Source organism: Oculina patagonica, chromosome 1 (assembly GCF_052425735.1).
Source record: "Oculina patagonica isolate OP01 chromosome 1, crgOcupat, whole genome shotgun sequence".
Lineage (NCBI taxonomy): Eukaryota > Metazoa > Cnidaria > Anthozoa > Scleractinia > Oculinidae > Oculina > Oculina patagonica.
This window is the reverse complement of record NC_135758.1, coordinates 46,653,053-46,678,963: the sequence shown is the minus strand read 5'-3', so window position 1 is coordinate 46,678,963 and position 25,911 is coordinate 46,653,053. Positions and strand designations below refer to the sequence as shown.

Below are 25,911 nucleotides of genomic sequence, written 5' to 3'. Positions count from 1 at the left end.
ATTCAATATTCAATTATTCACTTGGATATGAGATGGTAGATAGCCAACGAGATGCTAAAAGCGAGTGTGTATACGGAGAAAATACAACTAACAAGTGGGATGTATTCCATTGACCACAAATGTAGCAGCCAAAACGCGTCAACGAAAACAGCTGGGAAGCTCAAATATCGCAATTGTTTGGGCGTTTTTAATAAAACAACTATTCTGATCGCGCATGTTGGATATGAGATCGTTATAGCCAACTCGGCGCTACGCGTTACGCTAAGAGATTTCTGTTTCATCTCTTGATTACTTAATCAAATCTTATTCAATTTTCAGGACGTTCTTTAACAATCCATTAAGCTCGCTTCCTTCTGGAATCTTTGATGAACTCACATCTGGGACAAAAATGTAGGTTTAGAGTTTATGGATTCCTTTTTTCTACTAAAACCATTCCGACGGTAAACACATTTGTTACTGAGACATGTCACTGAAGTGCAAGGAAATAATGATATATATTATTGAAGAAATTAAAAAAAATAGAAGGACAAGAGGATTGCTCCTTTTTTGGATATTTTCATGAATACGACACTGAACTATTATTTGTACCGACATTAACAGAAACTCCAGCGTTTTACGTTTTGATAAAATAGGCATTAAAAATAAGCATCCGCATTCAGTAAAGTGCATTTACTCCAGGTTTGCTTATTGACTTGCATGCGACTTCTAATTGCAGATCAATAACTTGTAAAAACTTCCGGGAACTTCCACCAGGAAAATATTCTGCAATTATGTGAGTGAAATTACATAAGGAATACAATTTTCTTTTGTGTTGGTTGTCATTATTTTGTTATTTGCCTTATTTATTCTCTCAAAAAATAACTGGTGCTCTTTGGTTTTAATTTTTTTCAGAAAGTGTGCCCCTTCGACGTCTTTTTATATGAGAATTATTGTTGACGATTCGACCATCAAAAGTCTTGAAAGTGCAGGGTTTTTGTGCAATGACTGTTTTGATGAGGCCTACAATGGAGTAGGATGCTATAACTGCAGCTTCTGTGGGATGGGCTATCATAGTGACGGCAAAGGTTCTTGTGCTTCTTGTCCAGCAGGTATTTTCAAGAACGCCTTAGTTTTAATTAAGACTCTTTTCTCCGTTAACTTCTCTTAGTTATGGACTGTTACCTTACAATTGTGATAGATTCTTGATTGGCTATTTGGATTGTAGTATTTAGTCGATTTTCTTTTTTTGCTGCTGTTGCACAACTCATTTTCCCCTTCATTTTTCGTTTTCGTCAACTTGGTTAGATCTTGTGCGAAAAAGTCAACCTTCAACGATTCAGTTTCGATCGTGAAACCATTGATGTTGCCATTTTTTATTGTAGGAGGCTTTTATCAAGATGAGATTGGCCAAATGGAGTGCAAATTATGCAGCGTAGGCACCTACGTCCCGGAGGACAGCTATCCTGGAAGAAAAGCAACGGACTGCCGTGCATGCCCGTACGGTGAGAAAACTACACTATGCAAAGTAGATTAGTGTTGTATCGCAAGTATAGAGATGTGACTCGTTTCATTACACTATTGAACTGAGTTTTTTTGCAATCAAGGTGGTATAAAAGACACAGTGCTCGTGATAAGTAATTTCATTCTATACTTTGAAAAGTCGCAATGCAGCTCCTTTAAACAACAATATGCGCTAAAAGCGTTAAGACACTCGTCGCGTTTTGGGAACCAAAGACAAATTTTACTCATCACCCCTTTCATATTATACCCTCCCTCCGAACCAATGTTGGATTTGCTATCTGAAAGACTTGCCTCGTTTGTGTACAATATTGTAAAGAGGAAGGCAGTGTGGTTTACTGGCTGTAATGAAAGTTGAAAAAGTTGAAAATGGGTATGCAAAAAATAAGTATTCAATTTAACCAACTATCTTTAGGACTTTCGCGCTCATTTATGTTATGGTCACGTAAATGTCAAGGGGACACGTGTCAAGTTGTAAAAAAAGTTTAACAACAACAACAACAACAAAAAACAGGGAAAAAACAAAACAGACTTTTTTAAGAACTGGTTTTCGACTTGGCTGAAAAACTCAGCGGAAGATGTACAGCCTTCAATTTAGGTGCCCTTCAGTCTTAATACTAGATTACCCAATTTCAAATTCTTTAAGCATTTTTTTTTAAATGAACAATTCTTCTATTATCGTTTCAACAGGTACCCTTTCTAATACGACCGCTGGTTATCGAGCGTGTAGATGCCTTGACAGCTTTTACCGCCAAGACCGTTTTGGCCCCTGCTCTAAATGCGCATCTTCTGGAATTGTTTGCCGGAAAGATACAGCCATATTAGCTCCTAACTATTACTGGAAATGGATTAATTTAACTTCAAAAGAATCCTATAGAGGATTTCTGGAAAACATTAACATTTCAGGTCCGGAGTACAATCATTCCTATTCCAAGTTTTTGGGATCCTTACCTAAACCACTTAAATGCCCATATCTGGGATCCTGCAAAGGAGGCATTGACTCCGATTGTCACGAAGGATATAGCGGCACCTTGTGCGCAACTTGCGCTGCAGACCACTTTTTTCGATTTAATACTTGTATAAAGTGTCCAAGAATGACAGTCGCGGTTCTTTCATCTGCTGGAGTTGTAGTACTGTTTCTTACGGTATTCTTGATGATTCTTTGGGGCGACTCGAAACACGCAAGTAACAATAGAACTGTCGCAGATGTCATCATGTCGTGCATTAAGATCGTAATTGGCTTTCATCAAGTTATTACAGCAATTTTCTCAGCACTCGTGCGGGTTCAATGGCCCATAACTTTGGTCGCTATGGAAAAGTACTTGAAACTTGTCGAAGGAAATATTTTGCAGTTTGCCCCTTTGAGCTGTATTGATCCTCGATTTCGTCTGGATCCATTTCTGGAGTTTGCTCTAACAATAGGCATCAACTTCGCAGTTGTTTTTATGATCCTCCTATATCTTCTTCTAAAGAAACGCTACATCAACAGAATGGTAATTTCTATGAGCGAAAAACGGGAAAAAATATCGAGCTTGAAGAAGTCGTGCTATCGAAATATATTCCTATTTCTTCTTTTGTCATACCCAGTGACAAGTAAGAAGATTATTTACATCCTACCACTGCCCGGAGTTTGTGTGAAAACGTGTTTTACCAACGATGGAAGCGATTGCATCTCTCTTCTGAAGGCCGACTACACCATCCCATGCTTTACAGCTCGGCACAACATCTTCTGGCACATTGCTGCTGCGTTTTCGCTGTATCCTGTGGCATTCCCACTGCTGCTACTGTTACTCATTTACAAGTACCGGGACTCGCAAGCGCATAAAGAATTCGCCTTTGGATTAAGAGTGTTCTTTGAAAACTATAAAAAGAGATATTGGTTTTGGGAGATAGGTGAGATGTACTGGAAGCTGATTCTGACCTCGATGATCCTTCTCTTTGAAACCGAAAGCCGCTCCCGTATCGGATTTTCAGTTGCCACAGCCAGTGCTTTTGGAATTGCCTACACAATCTTCCGACCAATAAAAGAGAGATTTGAGGACCGACTTCAAACCTATGCACTCTGGGTAATATTCTTCGACGTTTGCCTTGGTGCAATATATTCACAGCCTGACGTCAGCGAAGATCACAGCCAAAACAAATCCATCTTTGTTAACGTCCTCTTCGTGTTGCTCAACAGCTCAGTTCTGCTTCTCACCGTAGGTAAGCTGCAATTTTCATTTGACTTATAGTGTAAGTTTGTCTGACTTGTGTTGATTAGTGATCGTATCGTACGACGAACGCAAATATTCCAACTTTATAATGACACTTCATGTACGAGGTTTTTATTATTAGATAGTCGATGAGGCGCAGTAGAATTGACAATCGCCCAAAGAAAGCGACAGCGAGAAGTAATGTTTTAAGAGACGGTAAAAAATTGCTGTTTAAGATCTTTCAGGAGCAAAGTGGTTTATTAGGAATTGGCAGCGATCATGAGGGAACCATTTCGTGGTTTTCCAATGTAACTCTTTTTATTCAATTAGCAAAATCCATGCACGGAATGAGGACTTGGGATTTGATAACGGAATTTGTTGAGAAATTAAAACTACAAGATTTTTTTGTTCGTATTGATATTTTAACTTTGTTCTTTTTAGTATCATTCTGATTTCTAACTGATCAAAACAAAGGTGGTTATCATTTTTTTTTGTGATAGCATTTGCAGCCAGATAGCACGAGAAAAAGTTTTTTTATAACACGAATAAGCCCGTTTTTTTTTTAACCGAAGTGGCGGATGGATCGGATGTCTATTGATTTAGTCGATACGCCTTTTTAACCCTTTGACCCCCAAGTTTTCCTCAAAAAACGCGTTTTTTTAGCCGCTAAACTGAAATTTTGGTGCTATGGTCTGGAATTTACCTCAACTTTGCTAAAGAAGCACTTTTTTACACTTCAGCAACATTTTCATGAAGATTCTGTGTAAAAATGTACAATATTTTACTTTGGTGCATGCGCATAAGCCAAAATTTGGACTTTTTTTTTTTTGCTGAACCGTTCCAATTTTTTTTTGCCCCTTTTGCTTCCTTTTTTTCTCGCTTTCTTATTCTCGTTACTTTCTACTCTTCATATCCTATCTTTTAGCCAAAAAAGTTTTGACATTATAAATGGAAAAATCCTGAAAAGGGGACCTTGACCTATTACAGGTGTACTGGCCTGTTTAACAACGATTTTGCACCAAAAATGGATTTTGTTTTTCTTTGATTAGCTCTGTCAGAATGCAACTGATATTCAAAATGAACAGTCCTGTAGAAAGGTCGATTCAAGCTCTATCAGATTCTCATCACGAAATTCCACTGACGTGCTAATTAATGACGTCACAAGTGAATCAATGACTGCATCTCCAAATAGCGCCTGAATGCGCGTTTAGGAGTGAAAGGGTTAAGTTGCTTTTTTCGTAGTTGTCATGTAACGTTAAAGACAAGGACGGACCTAACGACAGACAGGGAGCAATTTATAAGATCAAATGCTCCGACTGCCAGGCCTCCTACATCGGAGAGACCGGTAGAAACCTCAACACGAGACTGACTGAACACAAAACGAGCGACGAGAAATGGTGATGTCAACAATCACATTTCTGAACACCATCGACTTACTAACCACAAAATCGACTGGGACTCTGCTGAATGCTTAACCTACAGTACTAACTATTTTCAAACGACTGACTCTGGAAAGCTGGTACACAAACTTAGAACAAACGCCCATAAACAGATGTCAACAGCTACCGGCACCTTACAAACGACTTATTTACGACTTAAACAGAACCGACAAATGGACCGCCAACAGAACGACTTAATTTGACTAACAATAGACGGAACAGAACGACTTAATTAGACTAACAATAGACGGATCGAAACTGACCAATTACTGTCGACAAACTCTACACGAGTCTTACAGCCAATAACATCACGGCTGAACTGACCAATCAACATCAACGGACAAGACTTATAACATCATCGACTGACAACAACTTTTCACTTGACTCTGAAGATGACTTCCGCTCAGGTTGTCGAAACGTCAGTCACCAACAACAGTTCTTCTCAGAACTACTCTCACCCGAACGATCATACTCTACGACCTAGTAAAATTTTTGTTTAAGATCTTTCAGGAGCAAAGTGGTTTATTAGGAATTGACAGCGATCATGAGGGAACCATTTCGTGGTTTTCCAGTATAACTCTTTTTATTCAATTAGCAACACCTATGCACGGAATGAGGACTTGGGATTTGATAACGGAATTTGTTGAGAAATTTAATCTACAAGATTTTTTTGTCCGTATTGATATTTTAAACTTTGTTGTTTATATTATCATTCTGGTTTCTAACTGACCAAATACAGAAGTGGTTATCATTTTTTTGTGATAGCATTTGCAGCCAGATAGCACGAGAAAAAGTTTTTTCTAACACAAATAAGCCCAATTTTTTAACCGAAGTGGCGGATGGATCGGATGTCTATTGATTTAGTTGATACGCCTTTTTAAGGTCATTGCCCTGTATTGCATTGCGCATCCTTACCGCGCAGAATTTTACGCATAATAAGCGCGCGCGAGCGCGCGCACATAAACAAAATGGCGGCTTTTTTCTATGTGGCTTAGTCCGCGAGAGAAGTAAATTGTCGCTTTCTCGTAAACGAGTCTGGTGACCTATTAATTTTTTCTCATTTTTTGGGTGTAGCGATCAAATTCTTTCTGTAAAATGAAAACAGATCAATTCTTGTGTTTGAAAAATAAATTATCGCTAAAAACGTGTACTTTGCTAATACTCGCAGAGGAATTTTAAAGGAATTATATGGAATATACAAGGTCTTCCTGCTCCTAAACGAATCTGTTGACCCCCCCTTTTTTATTTCAAAATTTAAGTTCCCTTAAAGTAATAAATCAGTAGGCGAAGTTTGGTTAAAAAATTGTGTTCAGTTCTATTTCAGGGCAATGACCTTAAGTTGCTTTTTTCGTAGTGGTCATGTGACATGGTACAGAAAAGTGGGTTGATACTGGTAGTAGTAAAAAATTCGTTGCTTTTTCTTCCATGTAAACAACCAAGGAAGACCGAAGGTTCTCAGTCGAAACGTCTTGAAAAAAGTACATTATGAGCGTTGTTTTACGCTCAACTAAGTAAGCGTCGGAATTTGTAAAGAGCATTAATGGTAGTAGTAATAATAATAGGCTTCCAACAATAAAGAAAATAATTACTGTCGTCTTCTTTTACAGGAAAGGGTTTGATCTACATGAGATATATCTGGAGAAAAGTTGTTTCCACTTGTCTTGTACGATGTTTCCAACTGATTTGTCAAGGCTGCCGGGCTTTAAAAAAGAAAGCTACTCGCCGGAGGCAGGACTTCTCTTCGAATTTTACAGCAGCCTTTATCGACGAACTTGTCCAACCACTAACAGGAGACGATTTAAGGGAATAAACATTTATTATTTTTTTTTGTAAATAACTTGTTGCTGCAAAGCATTTACCTGCTTGTCGATTGCTTTTGAATATATATAGTGTTAAAACAGCAGAAGCGCTTCTCAGTTTTGTATTTGGACTTATTATCAACAAATGCGCGTGCTGCCCATTTATGGTCAACGTTGTCGTTTTCTGTCATCCGTTCATAACAGATGTCCTGCGATCATACGTAGGTTGCGAAGATTCGTATGAAATCTTGCAAAGCTTTGCATAATTACAGGTTTTCTATCTGCTTAATGTGTTTCGTCGACAATTTGCTGAATTGTAAAACAATTATCCTGTTCAATCTTGCGGAATATCGTCTGATTTAGCCACCCCGCTCTACGGTCTCGCCATATCCGACGCTATTCCGCGTTATTTTGCAGGATAAATATAAGTTATTCACCAGCCGGGAGGTCCGTATTGGGGAAAACTGTGCCCGAGGTCTTGGATACCGGTTCCAAGACCAAGGGAGGGTTTTCAGTTTGTCTTTAAAGGAAACCTAGAAAGAATGTGTCACAAAATCTTTGTATTCGCGCGTCATTTCAATGTTGAGTCGATCGACGGATTAGCACGATTGTAATTAGTAAAATGCTGTTTGTTATTTAATTCGGAATAAAATCGCTTCGCTTAAATGAACCGTACTCACAAAAAGGTTCAACATATTAAATTTACATTGAAGAGGTTCAAAAATTATATAAAAGAAGTTGAAGTAGTAAATATAACTTAAATGTAAAATCGAGCCAAAGCATTAATATTGACAACACTTTTACACCGATTCACGCGGATTCTCCGATGAATGTTTTGAAAGGAACTTTGTTCGTTGAATATCGATGTTAATTTCTCTGACTTAAAAATACTATCTAACTGAAAGACAGTTTCGGTATAGCTATAACGAATTAATAAACTTTGCGTTGATTTCCAGCCGTATTTCTTTGCGATAAACAGTGCGAAAGTGAAACTGAATGAAATGCGTAGTTTGGACGTACGACACAATATTGCGAGAATTATTTCGACTGTTTTTAATTAAATAATCTCATTTTCTTGAATGATGTCAGCTAGTGTTTTGTTTTGGCAAATAAGTGGCCGATAAAAGGCAGTTGTTACTCAAAATTGAAGTTAAAAAACGGTGCAGCTTACCGCAATGGCGTTAAAATGATTGGGAAATGTACAAACAACCACAAACTACGAAACTAGAACTTGACTTTGTCGATAAAGAAATGAATACTCGCCTTTGGAAGAACTTCGAGGCCTTTAATTCCACTTCTTTTTTGTCCTTTCACATTTACAACAATTGGTGAGCAGCTATTTCGGTTTTGCAGAGCAAATCTTTCATGTGTTCGTTCGTACAACGCTGCAAAATGATTTCGCGCGGAAACCACACTCGACGATTCATCTCGCAACGGATACCGCCCGCTGCGAGCGGGCCGGATTGGAGAATACCGCCCGCTCCCGGAACCAATCAGATCGCAGGATTTGTAGAATACCGCCCGCTCACGAACAAAGAAAAAAATAATAATTGTTAATTGACCACGAGACTATTAGAAAATTGACAAAAAAGGCGAAAAAACAGATGTTATATTTGCAAAAATAAATCGGATGATATTAAATCTATACAATGATAGATTAGTGTAAGGATTTAATTAGAGCTAGAAAACGCAAAATTTAAGGACATGCATTTATGCTTTTGATACGAAACAAGCAATTTTAATGTGACGTTTAGTTTACGATGTACACATCGAAGAAAATCGAAGGCACCCTTAAAAAGAGAAAATAGCCCGACTTAGTTGTTAAAAACGCGAAACATATAGCTAGCTACATATATATTGAACCCTTGGCACAAAAATTGAACGACGAAGTCGGGGGAATTAAGTAACAGTTTTGGCAAATCTTCGTTGAAGAACTCGAAGAATTTCTGAATTATTTCATCCAATCAAAACCAAGTGCGAGGGCTCACAAATATTCCGAAGCAATAGCGCGTACAGAAACGTCATGTTCCTTAGCAAATTCTGGGACGAAAACCGCGGGCTCAGTCACTTCTCGGAGAAGTGATGTCGCCATCAACTGGCACTTGTTCCCCCGACTGGAAGGGTCTCAGAAATACAAAATGATAAAAACTCCGAAATATATTGCCAGCTTAAAATAAATATATACCAAGCAAGAAACAAACGTAAACGTAATATTTCGGTTGTTATAACAAGACCATTATCCACGTCTATAAAGGGGCACTAGAAATGTGGCGATTAATGTAAACAAGCTAACAATAACAACAAAAATACTAGCACAACAAGATAGTTAAAGCTAAGTACAACAGGAATGTTAAAGCTAAACTACAATTAAAATAATATAAGTTCTTTGGCGGCTTGAGTGCAGGTTTATACTTCTTTACTTAGTAAAGATTCCAAGAAACATAACTAGTTGAAATTGTTGTTGCTGAGAATATCACATTGTTAAGGTCGCGCAGGACCCTTGAGATCATTATGTATGTATTTATTTAAAGAGTATGCACGAGGTGCGACGACTGAAGCCGACAACAAACGAAATATTCATAACAATGTTTTTCTTAAAGTTCTTTGTACAAGTAATTACAAGGTATTGTTCTCAGCTTTGCGTACCGTGCGCTGAAACAAAGCGAATTGTCATAAATAGATTCAAAGCTGCGAATATAGCACATGTCGATTGTAAACATTGACTCGGAGGGTCTTCGGAAGCGCAAAATCCTGCAATTTTGTGTCCAAGTTTTCTTTGCCGATATAGAATTTCAGGAGTTGATTCGCGAGGAACATGAACTTGGTGCACTCTATTGTGTTATGACAAGAGCGAATTTTGAAATTTCGTTCTCAAAATGAAGATAGTACGTTTCAAAGTTTAGATTTCACATTTTTACTCTCTTAGAAGCAGATAACTTCTAGCAGTTTTTGAAATCGAAAATATCGTTCGTGTCATAACACAAAAGAGGTTATGATTCATCACTAGGTTATATAATCACTTAATTCGGTGCGCTGTTGTAGCCGAAAACTTGGACACAAAATCGCATTATCTGCAGTTAAACTTTTAAGAGCCTGTAACATTATAGTAAACGGTTATCTCTCAGCAAAAGGACAATCATGATGTAATTCCATCATCCATTAATATCCTTGATAAATTTTGGAGGGATCGATGTTCAAAATGTAGCGAATTAAAGCTTTACAAGATAGCACCCCGTCAAGAAATTTGGCTAATGAATTTATTAATGAGCAAAAGTAGTTTGGTGAACGTGCAAGTTAAATTTGGTAATACCAGTTTTATTGCTTATATACTCAATTAAATTATATAAACTATAAAGGATAACAAAAATTTGACCGCCTCGCAACTATACAGGTTTTGGAACATGAGAGAATTATGGTCAGTGCTGTTTTTATCTAATCGTATTCTTAAACATGTATATGTCTATAAGTTGGCCATTACGTGGGACTGAAGGTTCCAATGAGTAGGATCTTTGTTTGATCAGATAGATGAACGTTTCCTACTTTGATAGGGAATTAGGTCCCATTTTCGCTCGTAGTTTAAAGTATATCACCGAAACCTTCAAGGCAAAACCAAAGAACATTTTCTTGATTGTATGCTTTCCCAGTGAGTTTCCAGCTTCCCTGTAAGAAATGTTAATAAAAAATATGAATAATTAGTAACATTAAATTTGCTTTTATATTTATTTGGTTTCAAAATAACTTCACCGAAGAACAGAGTGCCTTATTTCTTATCTTTTATCCTGGAGTGTAATCTAAGAATGATAGTTTAGCTTCCGGCACTTATTACTTTCCCTGTCATAATACCGTCCGCTGCATCTAAGCGTGAACACCTGATGAAAACATTACATGCGTTTTCCATCAAAAATGAAAGCTTGAAAATAAGAGCCCTGTTCGCACTATGACGAAATATAAAGTTTGCAAAAAATGTGAAAATTTTGTAATCACCAATTTTCGTTTTCGCAATCCTGTTCGCACATAAACATGCGAAATTTTTCGTGTGACAGATATCTCAGTGAAGTTGATACCAAGATAGTCAGGTACAAACAGGAGCCCAAAATATGATATCAACGGTCATATGTGTATGATCTTTGGCAACGTAGCTTTTTTATAAACTCGAGTATGCTGATTTTGAAAGTCACGGTTGCCAAGCTCAATTCTTGTGTTTAGTTAATGTTTTGAGACATTTAACTATGACGTCATTGTCATGACGTCGTTTTGATGCTTGCTAGCTCGTAGCTTCAGCGTGGCATGACGAAAACATTTTTGTTTCTTATTATCGTAATTGCAACTTGTTTTAAAGCAAGAATCACTTTCGTTTTTCAACAAAATGTCAAGGTGAATTTTCTATAAGAGAGCGTGGTCAATTGTAACTGGACGGTCCGGGCGTTAAAATTGACGAACTGAAGAACTGAACTTGGCAACAATGATATTCGAAATCAGCGTACTCGAGTTAGTAAAAATAGCCATGTTGCCAAAATTCAGACAAAAACGCCCGTGGATATCGCATTTTGGGCTTCTGTGAACCTGACGAAGATCAAGTGGTGAGATATGTTATTCTTTGCATACATTTATCGACAATTCAGTAAAGTTGCTATTAAATTCGCATTTAACACACCTGTTACTGCCGCAGACAGTTTATTTCATTCATTTTTCTTCATCGTGACATTTCGTGTAAATGACATGAGGTAACTTGCAAATCTTTGTTATCACCCGGATAGACTTACATGGTATTGATTGTAAAACTTGGATGGACTTGTTCAGTTCTTGACTATAAAAACTGTTTGAAACCTAAATGTTATCGTTATGCTTGTTCAATCGGAGCTCAAGAAGTAACGGCAACATTTTCTGGTGTTTGGAATCCGGATTAGAACTGGCGAATAGAAGAATTTGGTATGGAATCGCCTGAAGCGACTAATGGCGGTCGCCATTTAGATTCAGCTCAAGTACAATGTGTACTAACATTGTTACTTAAAAAAAAAAATTAAAAAAACGGGCCGTCGTCAATAGAAGGATCACGAACACGTTGAAGAAATTAGAGACCACCATCGAACAGTGCGGTAAAGCGATTATCCGTGATTAACCTCAACAATGAACTCGTAAAAGTGTTTCCAGAAAGCACTGTTACTGCTCGAACCATTCCTTCCCTTCCAGTAAAGGTAGACACGATTCTGTCCAGTGGCCATACACCTCGCGGTTGGTTCGGTTCAGCGACTAGTACAAAATCTCTTTCTTTTTGATTCTGCTTCTTTTCTTTCCACTTCGTCCTTTCTGTCAGGCTAGGAAGGTACTCCTTTGTGAAACGTCTCCAAAAGAAGTTGTCCAGTGCCTGGGACTGTCACCACAGCTTGGTCGAGTTGATCTCCCTATCACCAAACTCAGCATCTTCGTAACTCGGATTCGCCCTCATCAGCAGGAAGTGATTTGGCGTTAGCGCTTCAATGTCTCCTGCATCATTAGGTACATGAGTGATTGATCGGCTGTTCACTATCCCTTCTGCTTCGACGAGTGCAGTTCTTCTTTGGAAACAAACCTGTTTGCCAGTATTGCTTTCAGTGTCTTCTTTGTGCACTGCACCAATCTCTTCCATTCACCTCCGAAGTGTGGCGCGTTTCCTTAGGGGCACAAAAGTTTTGTACCCTCTCCTCATCTAGTTGCTTAATACTCTTCCACAGTTCGTTATCCGCCACAACAAATTCGAGCCATTATCGCTTTAGATACTGTGTGGTCGTCTGCACCGAGAAACGAATTTCTTTAATGTCATAATACGGTGATCTATTGATAAATCAGTGACCAATTCCAGGTGGCACACTCTGGTACTCAAGCAAGTAAACAAACAACCATACACTTTAACTTCACTACGTCTTTCCTTGACAAACAAAGGTCCAAAAAGTCAGTTCCAGTGTTTCTGAACATCATTTCTGGCTCAAATTTGCACTCTGGCAGATTACCCATTTGCTGCTCTTGAGGCTTTACTGTCTGGCGATAACAGTAGTTACACTTGAACTGAACGTTCCGCACTGCCTGACGACAGTGAATAATCCAATACTCTTTTCTAATTTGATTGAGCAAGTGTTTAGTTGGTGGGTGGTGCTAGGTACGGTGTACTTCCTCTATGATCAGCTGCGCAAGGTCATGGTGCGAGTCAATTATTTTGGGATGCCGCGTCTTGCACGCGAGACGAATACTTCTTCCACCCCAACAGACCTTCGTTAGCCTGGGATGCTCCAGCCCATCTTTTCTTCTTGTCACTCTCATTTTCTTTCTCGCAGGGCGCTTAAACTTTATTTTCAGGCAACCGCTCTTTTTTTTTATACAGAAAGTTCGGCCCATCATTGTAGCGATGGCCCACGCTGAGTTGTACATGACGAAGTCCGCGAGTGATGTCATTAGCAGGATTTCTCTCTGTGGGCCTATATCTTCAATTCACTGTGCCCGCACCCGGTATGGCCTTCAGTTTGTTCATGATTGAGTGAATCTTAGATACTCGGTTGCCGACGAATGCTTTGTAAGTAGAGCTCTTCTGGTGAATCCAATGTAGGACTGTGGTTGAGTCACTCCTACAAGTTATCTTCTCTATCTGTTTTATTATCTCTGAAACCAGTGTCTCAGCTATACGCACTCCTGCAGATAGACTGTGCCTTTAAAGGTGCCACTCGTCGCTTTTCGATCACAAATCTGCTTTCCACCGTCCAAATTCAAACTCTCGTCTTAGGTACGTACATGCTCCATAAGCCTGTTGGCTTGCATCATAAAACACATGCAGCGTGGTCTCCCGGATCGCTTTGTCTTGACTAAGGAGAGCTCTCAAAATCTCCACCTAATCAAGTTCCTCGGCTTACTTGTGCCAATTACACCACTGTCGAATATCATATTCTTTCAACTCGTCATCCCACCCGTACTTTATACGGTTCAGATTCTGCAGTATGATTTTACTTCTGATTGAGAAAGGGACGAGGAGTGCTAGTGGGTTCCAAACCGAGATCGCTTGTCTTATGATCTTTCTGTTTGTTGTTCCTGGATCACCTCGGAGTCCAGTTAACTTAGTCACATATTCTTAAACATCCCAAATGATGCCCAAAGTTCTGTCTGTTGGCAGGTTATCTTCACTCAGCTCTTGAAATTGCAGAAAGCTGTCTTGTTCGGGAATTGTGGCTAAGACTTCTTGTCAAATTAGGAATATATGAAATCATATATATGAATTGCGGATTCAATTCAATTCAGTTCAATAAAATTTATTTAATCTCGGAGCTGATGGGGCTAACTAGGCCCCTAGCAAACATGTGCTAATATGCCGAGAAAAATAAAAATGCAAAATGCGTGTATATACAAACCGGAAAATTAATTAATCTAAAAGTATTAGATTCATAAAAAGAAGCTATCTAGCTGCGCACAGCATTGCAAAAGGCCTGAAGTGTTACAATTGTTCTTATTCCGTCTGGCAGTTGATTCCAGGCGTTTGCCGCCCAGTATCGTACATGCTTCAGTCCATACTTGGTCGTATTCACCTTAGGTAATACAATCTTATTAATACCTCTCAAATTCTTGGTATTGTCCCTGACTCAAAAGAGGTCCTTAGGATGATGAATAAATGAAATGAAGATCATTATTCCTTGAGATAAAGGTATTTTAACTGTAAAAGGATGATACTTTCAAAATATGCAATGTTTGGTTTGGGCAAATGATTAAGCACTTGTCAAAAAATTATTTAAAATCGTACAAAAACGGCACAAAATCACGCCAGCCTTCGAATGCGTGACCAACATTATTACCACGGTATTTGTTCTTTAAATAAATTTAATCGCAATACTAGCAATGCCTAGGCATGAATCAAAATAAATATGTTCACCTTTGCTTAATTATTATGTCCTGACCTTTGCAATACGTTTCTTTCCTGTCATTTCTTCAATGGCTCCACGTTCAGTTCGCATGTCGCTTGTCGAATCTGTCTTGCGACTACTGGTGAATTTGAAGCAACCACCAATACGTTTTTATCCAAATATGTATCGTCATGATTGATGGGCGCTACTTGTTTTACTTGATTAAGCCATATTTCAGGTTATAGCCGGCAAAGCGTTTTCAATAAGCCACTTTGCAGTGCCTGTTGACAGCCATTATTATACTAAGCGAATTATAAATTTGCAGACTTTTGAGACAAGGGTGACAGTTTTTTATACTTAAGGGGGTGGGGTGAGGGCAGGGTCTTGGTTTGAAAGGGCTTAGCTTATAAGTTCCTCTCTCCTCCGCACAGGCTCTTCAGAGAGGTTTTCGGTGGGGAGAGTCCACTGTACGAAAAGATTGCAGGCGCAATAAAATGGCGAGAGCGGCCGCGGGAGCCTCTGCCAAATGTCACATACAATATGGCCGCCATCTGGGGGAAGTAACCTTTCTATTAGTGTTCCTTACCGGGGGTGGTGTATAAGTTACCAGCATATGTCAGTAAAATGACTGCTAATATCATGTCTAGAATCGGTTCTGAAGTTAATTACGCGATGCACGATAAGCAGAGTCGACAAGAACACATTCAGATGCCGGCGTGGAATCGTGGAAAAGTTTTATTTTGCACAAAGATTGTAGTTTTATTAAATCTGTTTTGTTGTGTGACGAACAACAAATTCAACAAGCAAAGGATTCGATTTGGAAACTTCTGGCAGCTGAAACTTTTATAAACGGATTAATTCTTTCCTGAAAGAGAAAGGAACAAGTAGGTTTATGTTTTGAAGAATGTTAAATTCAGATACTTATAAACAGATTCTCAGGTGGGCATTAGATTGCGAAGTTTCAACATCAATTCTTTGCCGTACGAACTAATTAAACCAATCGAAATATAAGCTTAAATTCTGTTTCTTCGTAAACAGCTGCTTAAACTTGTGTAGAAACTATGCACACACTCATCTCACTCGCATTTTTCTGTACGAAATAATGCTTGCTTTGTGGTTGTTGTGTTACTCGATCAAACGATCAAAGACATTAAACTGGTATATTCTTGGTTTTCACTTGACGTCATTAAAATTCTAAAACCCAGAAACGCAAGACCCCTGAGTTTTTATCCTTGACTGGCAATTAGACGTGCATAATATATATCCTTTTAAAGGTTTTTAGCTCGATAGCATTCGCCGTCTTTAAGTTAGAGCATTTTGAATTTCGGAGTTTCACGCCACACGAGATCAAAGATGGCCGCCGGAAAGCTGTCACGTATTCTTTAAAAACGCCTCATCCTGCGATTTTTAACAATCTGGACAGCTGAGGTTTCGCGAGAAGTGTTTTTGATAATGTTTACTTATTCAAGAGGGTGATTTGACCGCTTTTTGTAGCAGAATTTAATGCCAGATGTTTTCGTTGATTTCCGGCCGCCATGTTGGAGCCCAAGCAGTTGGGCTCCAACATGGCGATTCCATACTGTGCTCTGTAAATTTGCGTGAAACATTTTGACTGTTAACTCCAGTACGGAATAACGTACAGACCTGAGACTAAGACAAGTAGTTTATATAGTAGCTTTCTACAACCTGTAATATTCTTGAATTTTTGACTCAATAGATTTGGATTTATTTTTCGCTGCGTGACAGTGAAAACCACCTATTTAAAGCGAACTGCAACATGTAGGAAATTAAACACGAAAGGCACGAAATACAAGAAGTATATTTACCATCAACAGATATCTCCTCGAGTGGGAAGTCAAGCTATTTGAAGTTTTTCCCAACTCACGCTTGACTCCCCACAAGTTTCAGGGGGGACTTCGGATACAAAGATTTTTGCTTTTCTTCAGAAAAAATGAAAACTTTTCTTTCCGCTGATTTTTGCCAAGTTTCAAGCTGCCAAAGTCGGCAAGCTTCTGGCCGAGGTTCTCCGCGAAGTGGATCTCGATCAAAAGCAAAGAGAGAAAACCGTAAAAGTATTGGCAAAAGGCCTCTGTCAGGGGGGGGGGGGGTGGGATATATATATGGCTTAGATGATACCACAAGTGTGGGATCATTTTGGGGTAGCTATACAGCTAAACCTCCATCCTAGCATTAGCACTGCACTGATGAGGCCCAGAAGGCTATATATATATAGTTATATATATTTAAGGCATAGAGGACTTTATCCGTGTTTACATAGCCTCATCTAAACACGAGGGGGTTGGGAGAATTCGAGACAGTTATGCAAACCCGAGACGCAGTCGAGGGTTTGCATAACTGTCGAGAATTCTCCCAACCACCAGAGTGTTTAGATGAGGCTATGTAAACACGGAAAAAAGTCCTCTATTGCTTTTATAAAATATATTTTTTTCAAAAATAATTCGGCAAATGAAGAAGATTTGGTTTATTTACCTCTTGATTGAAAAAGATTTTCTCAAAACGCGCATTTGACAACACATGAACCAATCAAAATTCGTGTTATAAGAGTTCAACTAAAATTTGTGGCAAGCAGCGCCGTGTCGACGAAAGCGATTCCACGTATATCTTGCAGAAAAATACGGAAAGTTTGGCATATCTAACCACATGAGTTTCTGTTATTATTGATGATTCAGACAATCAAATGTATTCATGCGTCATTGCACAACCGGTGCTCTCAGATTACAGGGACGTCGCAGAACGTTGTGAGACTCGACGCAATCGGCGTGTTTGATTCTAATAAATCCTCTCTTAAATACTGAAATGCTGTTTCCTACATGGTGGCAGCGGTGACCGGATTCACGCTCAATTGAAGAAATGGCATCGGAATTTAGCTTGCCGCCGCCAACACCACTGGAAATTCATGATCAAAACGCCGCAGAGAAGTGGAAAAAGTTTAATTTGGCATGGAACAGCTATTCGCTAGCCACGGAGTTAAACAAGAAGTCGGAAACGGTCCAAGTGGCTACTCTCCTTACAGTCATAGAGGAAGAAGCTCGCGATGTTTATTCCACATTTACAGACTGGGCCAAAGAAGGAGACCAGGACAAGATTGCCCCAGTTCTACAAAAGTTTGCCGAATATTGCCAGCCACGTAAAAACGTCCCATTCGAGCGCTACCGATTTAATCGCCGGACACAAGAAGTTGGAGAAAGCTATGACCAGTACAAGACTGCACTCCGTAAGCTAGCAGAGGGATGTGACTTCGACACAATTACCCCCGACGAAATACTCAGAGATCGCTTGATTTTCGGCATACGCGATACGAAAGTGAGAGAGCGGCTGCTAAGAGAATCCAAACTCGACCTGGCAAGTACAGATGAGATATGTCGCTCAGCCGAAAGCATGCACGCGCAGGTGAAAATCGTGGGTCAGGGAGACGTCGCCGAAGCGGAGGCAAACAAAGTCGATCAGGACCAGAAAGCTAAAGGAGATCAGGAACGCATACCTAACTCGTGGAAGCTCAAGAAAAATCGTAGAAAATAGGGGCGGCGTGGCAAAGAGTGTTTAAAATGTGGATATCAACATCCGGAAAAATTGGAATCCTGTCCCGCGATCGGCCAGGAATGCCTGAAATGTGGAAAGCGGAACCATTTCGCATCTAGATGTACATCGAAGGAAGTTAAGGCGACTGACCTAGAAGACGATGATGAAGCTGGCGAGATGTACCAGATTGAAGTAGGAGCTGTGAAACTTGACGATTCGCAACTAGTGACACTGAAACTAGAGTCTGGTAATTTTGTCCGTTTCCAACCGGACACTGGAGCCCAGTGCAACGTGCTACCATTACAAGTTTATAAGAAGGCATCCAAAGATGAGAAGCTTGAAAAAGTAAATCGCACGCAGGCATCACTGTTTGCTTATGGTGGCTCGAAAATTAAAGTCATTGGTCGCGTCAGCATCCGTGTTTGGAGAAACGAGAAGTCATACCTTCTAGACTGCCGCCTGGTGGACAACGAAGACATCCGCCCAATTCTCGGTATCAAGTCATGCTTAGCTATGAACATCATACAGTACAAGGACAATGACCTCCTCAACAAGCCCGAGACAGGAAGTTCCCGTGTTTATGCCGTAGAAGACCAGCCATCACCAGTAACCAAAGAGGAGCTAATGTTGCAGTTCCCAGATGTTTTCAGTGAGGGCCTGGGACAACTGGCTGGCGAATATAAGATTAGACTGGACGAAAATGTCCCGCCTGTACAACACGCTCCTCGTCGTGTCGCAGTAGCATTAAGGCCTCAGCTCAAGGAAACATTAGATGCTCTAGAGGCCCAAGGTGTCATTGCCCAAGTGACCACGCCCACCAAATGGATAAGCTCCATGGTCGCCGTTCCAAAGAAAAATGGAAAGCTGCGGATATGTCTTGACCCTAAAGACCTAATCGTGCCATACAAAGAGAGAATTACCAACTCCCAACAGTAGAAGACATCGCAACACGCCTTCATGGAGCAAAGGTCTTCACGGTCATGGATGTTAGGAATGGTTTCTGGCATGTAAGCTTAGACGAAGAATCATCATATCTGACGACCTTTCAAACACCTTTTGGCCGCTATCGCTGGAAGCGCATGCCATTTGGCATCTCATCAGCTCCAGAAGTGTTTCAAAGGAAAATGCACGAGCTCATTGAAGGTTTGGCTGGGGTTGAAGTTGTGGCAGATGATTTTATTGCAGTTGGATATGGCAATACATTTGAGGAAGCGACACGTGACCATGACAAAACTCTCTTTGAGTTCCTAAAGCGATGCGAAGCAAAGAATGTTCGCCTCAACCCAGAGAAGTTGAAGTTGCGACAGTCGCAAGTGCTGTTCATCGGACACATGACAACCGATCAGGGACTAGAGGTAGACCCTGCCAAAGTTCGAGCTATTGTCGAGATGCCACCCCCAACAGACAAGCTTGGTGTTCAACGACTTCTGGGACTGGCCCAGTACCTCGCCAAGTTCCTTCCACACCTGTCGGACGCCACCAAGCCGTTAAGAGACTTAACTCAGTCTAATGTAGTGTTTGCCTGGAATGACGCGCAACAGACTGCGTTCGAGAAACTGAAAGAAATGGTGACGCGCACCCCAGTCCTACGTTATTACAATCTTAAGGAAGAGGTCACATTACAGTGTGATGCGTCTCAGTCTGAGCTTGGTGCAACGCTAATGCAGAATGGACAGCCCGTCGCCTACGCCTCACGAGCACTGACACCGGCCGAGACACGTTACGCTCAAATCGAAAAGGAACTGCTCGCGATTGTCTTCGCTTGTGATCGTTTTGATGCTTATGTCTATGGCAGAGACCTGGTAAACGTAGAGACAGACCATAAACCGTTGGAGCCGATCTTCATTAAGTCACTGGCCGCAGCCCCAAAGCGTCTGCAGCGGATGTTGTTGCGCCTGCAGAAATACAATTTACAAGTCAAGTACAAGAAGGGGAAAGAAATGCTTCTGGCGGATACTCTGAGTCGCGCCTACCTGCCAGAGGTGAATGCTACCGAGTTTTCAAGAGAGTTAGAAGACATAGATCACCGTGCCTGGCTCCCGGTGACTGGTGACCGTTGGCAACAGCTGAAAAATGCAGCAGCAGATGACCCAGTACAGCAGAAACTACGGGACATCATCAGAAGTGGATGGCCAGAAAACAGAGCACAGGCTCCCGAATGTGTGCGCCCCTACTTTGACGTGCGTGGTGAATTAACCATCCAGGATGAACTTGTCTTTAAAGGTCAGCAGATTGTCATTCCTGCAGTTCTGTGGAAGGAACTTATGAAGCAGACACACGCGACTCACATTGGCATTGAAGGATGCATACCCCGTGCGAGAGAAACCCTGTATTGGCCACGTATGACCACGGATATCAAGGAGTACATCTCCAAGTGTGACATCTGTCTGACTCATCGCGCTGGCCAGGGGAAAGAACCTATACTGCAGCACGAGTTCATCGCACGGCCCTGGGCTAAGGTCGCTGCTAACCTCTGTGAGATTGACAACAGAGTATTATTAGTTGTCAGTGACTACTACAGTAACTTTATCGAGGTAGCTCGCCTGAGCAACCTCACCTCTCGGGCCATAATCAGGGAGCTGAAAGCAATATTTGCAAGATTTGGTGTACCCGACACCTTAGTTACGGACAATGGTCCGCAGTTCTCCTTTGCCGAGTTCACAGTTTTCGCAAAGACATGGTCGTTTGAACACACGACGTCGTCGCCAACCTATCCCCAATCAAATGGAAAGGCAGAGAAAGCAGTCCAGACTGTCAAGAATCTGTTTAGAAAGTGCAAGGCATCCGAAACGTCAGAATTTCAAGCATTGTTGGACTGGCGCAACACGCCCACAGCTGGAATTGGAACCAGCCCTGCCCAACGTTTGATGGGTCGCCGCTGTAAGACACTGCTCCCAGTAGCAGGCTCCCTATTGCAGCCCAACTTTCCCACAGAGGAAGATAGTCGCAAACTGCTAGGTACAAAGCAGCCGCAACTGTTCTACTATAACAAGCAAGCTAAACCTTTGGAGCCAATCAGTATCGGAGACACGGTGCGCATGAGACTACCTGGTGAGAAAACATGGAGTCCTGGAACATGCACAGCAACAGCAGGACCCAGGAGCTTCAGGGTTCAAGTAGGGAATGCAGTTTACAGGAGAAATCGAAGGCAGCTGATGAAAACAGGCGAGCCAAACGAGGCTACCTTGCCAGAGGACGTGTGTTTCCCGGACAACCTGACACCGATAAGGGACGAAGCCGAAATTACTGCCTCACCTGAGAACTACCCTGCATCAGTACCAAGTGAAACCGTTGGCCCGCGGAGGTCACAGCGACAAACGAAGCCTCCTGGGTGGCTCAAAGACTTTTTCACTCCATAAGGAGAACGTTTTGTTTGAGACTCATATAGGAGTGTGTCCTCAGTTAACTTTTTTTAAAATTAGAGAATAGGGAAGATGTGACAAGTTGCGTGACTTGTTATGTGATATCTAACCACATGAGTTTCTGTTATTATTGATGATTCAGACAATCAAATGTATTCATGCGTCATTGCAGAACCGGTGCTCTCAGATTACAGGGACGTCGCAGAACGTTGTGAGACTCGACGCAATCGGCGTGTTTGATTCTAATAAATCCTCTCTTAAATACTGAAATGCTGTTTCCTACAACTGTGCTTGATCGCTCTTGAAAGTGAAATGAACTTGCCTGAATGATTTGGCAGCCCGATAACACGGTTGAAAAGTCTCGTCATGCCTTGTGAAGTTTTGCAGGATAATTAGGAATCATAGCACAAGCAGCGGATCTAGCGAGGTCGGTAGCAATGGTATGCATTTATTGTATGGTAAATTGTTAAGATAGCGATCTAAACGAGTCCGGTTTCTTCTACTGTCGTTTCCTCCGTCTTTGTTATGTACCCCAAGCGTAGAATAAACCTCAAATTGACATCAAATTCTACTTTGGTTTTCTGACAAATATCTCCATTCTTTCCTCTTCCCCAAGCCCATTTTGAATGCAAGAAGTTCACGACTATTATTGCCAATGTAACAGTAGAATTTTTACGCTGAGAAAGTCTCAGAGAAAATACATTTTAAGCGTCATTTTAATCGCATTTTAAGCAGATTTGACGGCAAAAAGACGGCAACTGATCGGCCGTGCAAAGTTTGAATTTAAGATTAATTTGTAGCATATAGTTTCGTTTGCTTTGATCTATATTTTTTTCTAATAAATAATGTCTAATAGGGAATTTTATTGTAGTACATAAATGCAAAAATGTATTTGAAAAGGGGAAAAATTACTGCGTATTTCTTTAGTATACGCAATTTCTGTTTTTAAACCCTATAGTTTTTATATATCATAGCAACTGTTTTTATATCGCATAGCAACCTTAAGATAGCCTTTTATTGCCAGTTTATGTATTTTAACGGTCATTCGTTGATGTTGCCTGATGAGTGTGATCATACTTTGATTTTCTTTTCAAGTACAGTCAACTCTCTCTTAACGGATACCTCTATAAGACGGACACCTCCATAAGACGGACACCTGGTTATGGACCCTGCCGTTTTTCAGTCATTTTACTGTAACTAGACTCTCTGTAAGACGGATACGCACAAAAAGTTATTTTTTTAGTGAATAATACTTCAAAACTTGGTGTCGACATATAGCATAGTAAGTCAGCGCCTTTAGAAAACCAAACTTGCCAAAAACAATCCGCTATAACGTATTACTTCCCTGCGTATGGGCACCAAAGAGGTAGTTTTCTACTTACAGTATTTCCGTTTGTAAAGAGCAAATGAGTCGAATTTCTAATACTATTTTTGTTCCACTTTTTTTAGGTTTGGCTAAAGTAAGCGACTTAGAACAGACGTGAATTCGTTGTGCATAGCCTTTTAGCTTTATCATCTCAAAATTTCTGTTGCCATGTTACCTCGACTCTCTATAAGGGACGGACCATTATTTTCTTGAAGGGGAGCAGGGGGGAGATGGAAAACGTTCCTCTGCAAACTTTTTTTTCGAAATTCTTACTATTTTTTTGTTATACATATCGTTTTTGGAAACAATTTATTTTGACTTTCCAAGCCCTGCAAACAAATTTTTTCAATATTTTTCATCCCCCCCCCCCACTCCAAAAAAAATAATGATCCGTCCCTAAAGCAGACACATTTGTAAGACGGACAGTTGGGGCCGGTCCCAACCTGACGGTGTCCGTCTTAGAGAGAGTTGACTGAATAATTGTCCCACCCCTAATGCAGTGCATTTTTTATTCCTGACCCACCCTTTTTGACATGTTGAAAAATAGTGACCCACCCCCAATTTTTCAAAGCCCCCCTCCCCCTCCCCCCTGTACTTTATGACTGGTCCCTTAGAAAAAAAGTGTTGTAATCTTTTCAATTTAGCCTTTCTAAAAAGTCGTTCGCTTCTCGTTTCCGGTTTGGTGGTAGTCTATAATTTACTAATTGCTGGTTGCTCCTACTAGTATAAAAACCAAAATTTATATTCATATTTCAGTTATGTACTTCGTTATTCTCCCAAACAACAAAGTAAAATACTTGACCTCTTGTGTGCGAGAATTGTTTACTTTTAGGAGACTAAGCTAGTAAAAATTACTAAACTCGATTATAGATTTTTTAATAATTTCTTTTTTCTCACAGCACAACGCTGTCCCTAGGCTGTCCACAGCCTCTCTATTTGTACTTGGTACACTAATAAAAGTTTCTTGTTCTTTTAAAACGATAGTTGGCAGTTCTTGCTTGTATGATCGACGGGAGGTCCCTTTGCTGTCATGTAACAAGGATATAGAAAATCACAAAGAGACCCTACCCCCACCCCCTAAGTATAAAAAACTGTCACGCTTTTCTCGGAAGTATGTAAATTTTCACTTCGCTTTTCGAATAATAATAGTGCCAACGGGCATTGCAAAGTGGCTTATTGAAAACATTTTACCGGCTATTACCTGGAATAAGGCTTAATCAATTAAAACAAGTAGTGCTCGTAAATCATGAAGATACATATTTGGACAAAAAACTAGCAGTGGTTGCTTCAAATTCACCAGTCGCAAGACAAGCGGTATGCGAACTGAACTGGAAGCCATTGAAGAAATGACAGAAAAGATACGTATTGCAACGGTCAGGACATCATAATCAAGCAAAGGTTAACCAATTTATTTTGATTTCTGCCTAAGTATTGCTAGTATTGCGATTAAATTGATTTAAAGAGCAAATACGGTGGTAATACTTTTGGTCACGCATTCGAAGACTGGCGTGATTTTATGCCGTTTTGTACGATTTTGAACAATTTTTTTACAAGTGCTTAACCATTTGCCCAAACCAAACATTGTATATTTTAAAAGTATCATCCTCCTACACTTGAACCCTCTCAATCGAGTCTAGACGAGTCTAGACAGCACATCGAAAATTTCGTTTTTCTCAGAAAAATAAAAATATTCGAAGAAAAAACAACATTAAGTTTTTAGTTTTAATAAGGACTACCTTCATGCAGAGGATAAGCGAACAACTTTTCATAGCATTGCCGGATGTTGTTTGATTCTTCCAGAAATTTCCTCTTAAGACATATAGATTCATATCGAAATATAACAATTAAGTACACCACCGTTTCTTGCATTTGTTGTCTATATCATTGACATGATGCATTTACTCGGCATTACCTTTATTCTTTACCTCTTAAAATTATCAGCGGGTAATGGTTTTTAGATGAAGAGTCTTCCCGTCTTTGTACCTTTAACACCCCAATTGGTCGATACAGGTTCACAATACTACCCTTTGGTGTTAAATGTGCCCCAGAAATCTTCCAAAGGACCATGGACCAAATAGTAGAAGAACTGGATGGTGTCGAAGTCATAATGGCTGATGTAATCATCGCCGGAGGTGGGTCTACACACGATGAGCGATTACAGAAATTTCTAGAAAGAGCATCAAGAAAGGGTTTAAAGCTCAACAAAGAGAAATGCAGGATTCGTCAGAAAGAAGTACCATATGTAGGACATCTCCTTACTGCAGAGGGCCTGAAGTTTCTGAGCCGGTATCTACCCAGGTTATCCACTGTGGATGCCCCTTTGAAAGAGCTCGTGAAGTCAAATGTATTATTCCACTGGGATCATTCGCAGAGAGAGAGCTTTAAGAAGATCAAGGAACTTGTTTCGCAAGCTCCAGTGCTACAATATAACGATGTCACAAAGCCAGTGACCATCCAGTGTGATGCAAGCGGAAATGGGCTTGGAGCAGTGCTGCTACAAGACTACAAACCTGTGTGTTATGCATCTCGTGCACGAACTGACACCGAGATGAGGTATGCACCAATTCACCAATTGAATCTGAAATGTTAGCAGTTGTCTTTGGCTGTCGCAAGTTCCATCAGTACATCTATGGCAGAAGTGCGGTAGTTGAAACGGATCACAAGCCGCTGCAGGCGATAAGTTCCAAACCACTGTCACAAGTATGTGATCCTCAATGTACGTGGATATGATGTGGAGATACGAAACATCCCTGGTTGTAGGCAATTCCTGGCAGACACCTTGAGTCGATCATCTGTGAAGGATGATGTCTACAAAGCTTATGAAGAATTCCAAGAACTAAATGTGGTTCTGTCAGTCTTG

General features: G+C 40.4%; 3 protein-coding genes across 3 annotated transcripts in view; 2 read left to right on the top strand and 1 right to left on the bottom strand.

The window, feature by feature from the left end:
* LOC144633689 (uncharacterized) overlaps window positions 1-7,057 on the top strand; it is a 34,013-nt gene extending 26,956 nt beyond the window's left edge. The window contains exons 17-22 of the mRNA XM_078492553.1: window positions 319-390; window positions 716-772; window positions 892-1,088; window positions 1,362-1,481; window positions 2,188-3,699; window positions 6,736-7,057. Coding sequence (XP_078348679.1) covers window positions 319-390; window positions 716-772; window positions 892-1,088; window positions 1,362-1,481; window positions 2,188-3,699; window positions 6,736-6,938 — 2,161 coding nt within the window. The 3' untranslated portion in view covers window positions 6,939-7,057. The remainder of the gene's footprint in view (window positions 1-318; window positions 391-715; window positions 773-891; window positions 1,089-1,361; window positions 1,482-2,187; window positions 3,700-6,735) is intronic.
* A 1,464-nt stretch (window positions 7,058-8,521) lies between these two features.
* The window catches only part of LOC144634232 (uncharacterized), a 60,306-nt gene continuing 42,916 nt past the window's right edge, over window positions 8,522-25,911 (bottom strand). Inside the window, exon 7 of the mRNA XM_078493136.1 lies at window positions 8,522-10,587. Coding sequence (XP_078349262.1) covers window positions 10,504-10,587 — 84 coding nt within the window. The 3' untranslated portion in view covers window positions 8,522-10,503. The remainder of the gene's footprint in view (window positions 10,588-25,911) is intronic.
* On the top strand, window positions 17,466-18,323 carry LOC144647318 (uncharacterized). The gene has a single exon (XM_078507136.1). It carries the CDS (start codon window positions 17,655-17,657, stop codon window positions 18,321-18,323), a length of 669 nt encoding a protein of 222 aa, XP_078363262.1. The 5' UTR covers window positions 17,466-17,654.

Excerpts from the sequence above, each read along its gene's own strand:
- LOC144647318 (XM_078507136.1), top strand. The coding sequence starts at position 17,655 with ATGGCATCGGAATTTAGCTTGCCGCCGCCAACACCACTGGAAATTCAT.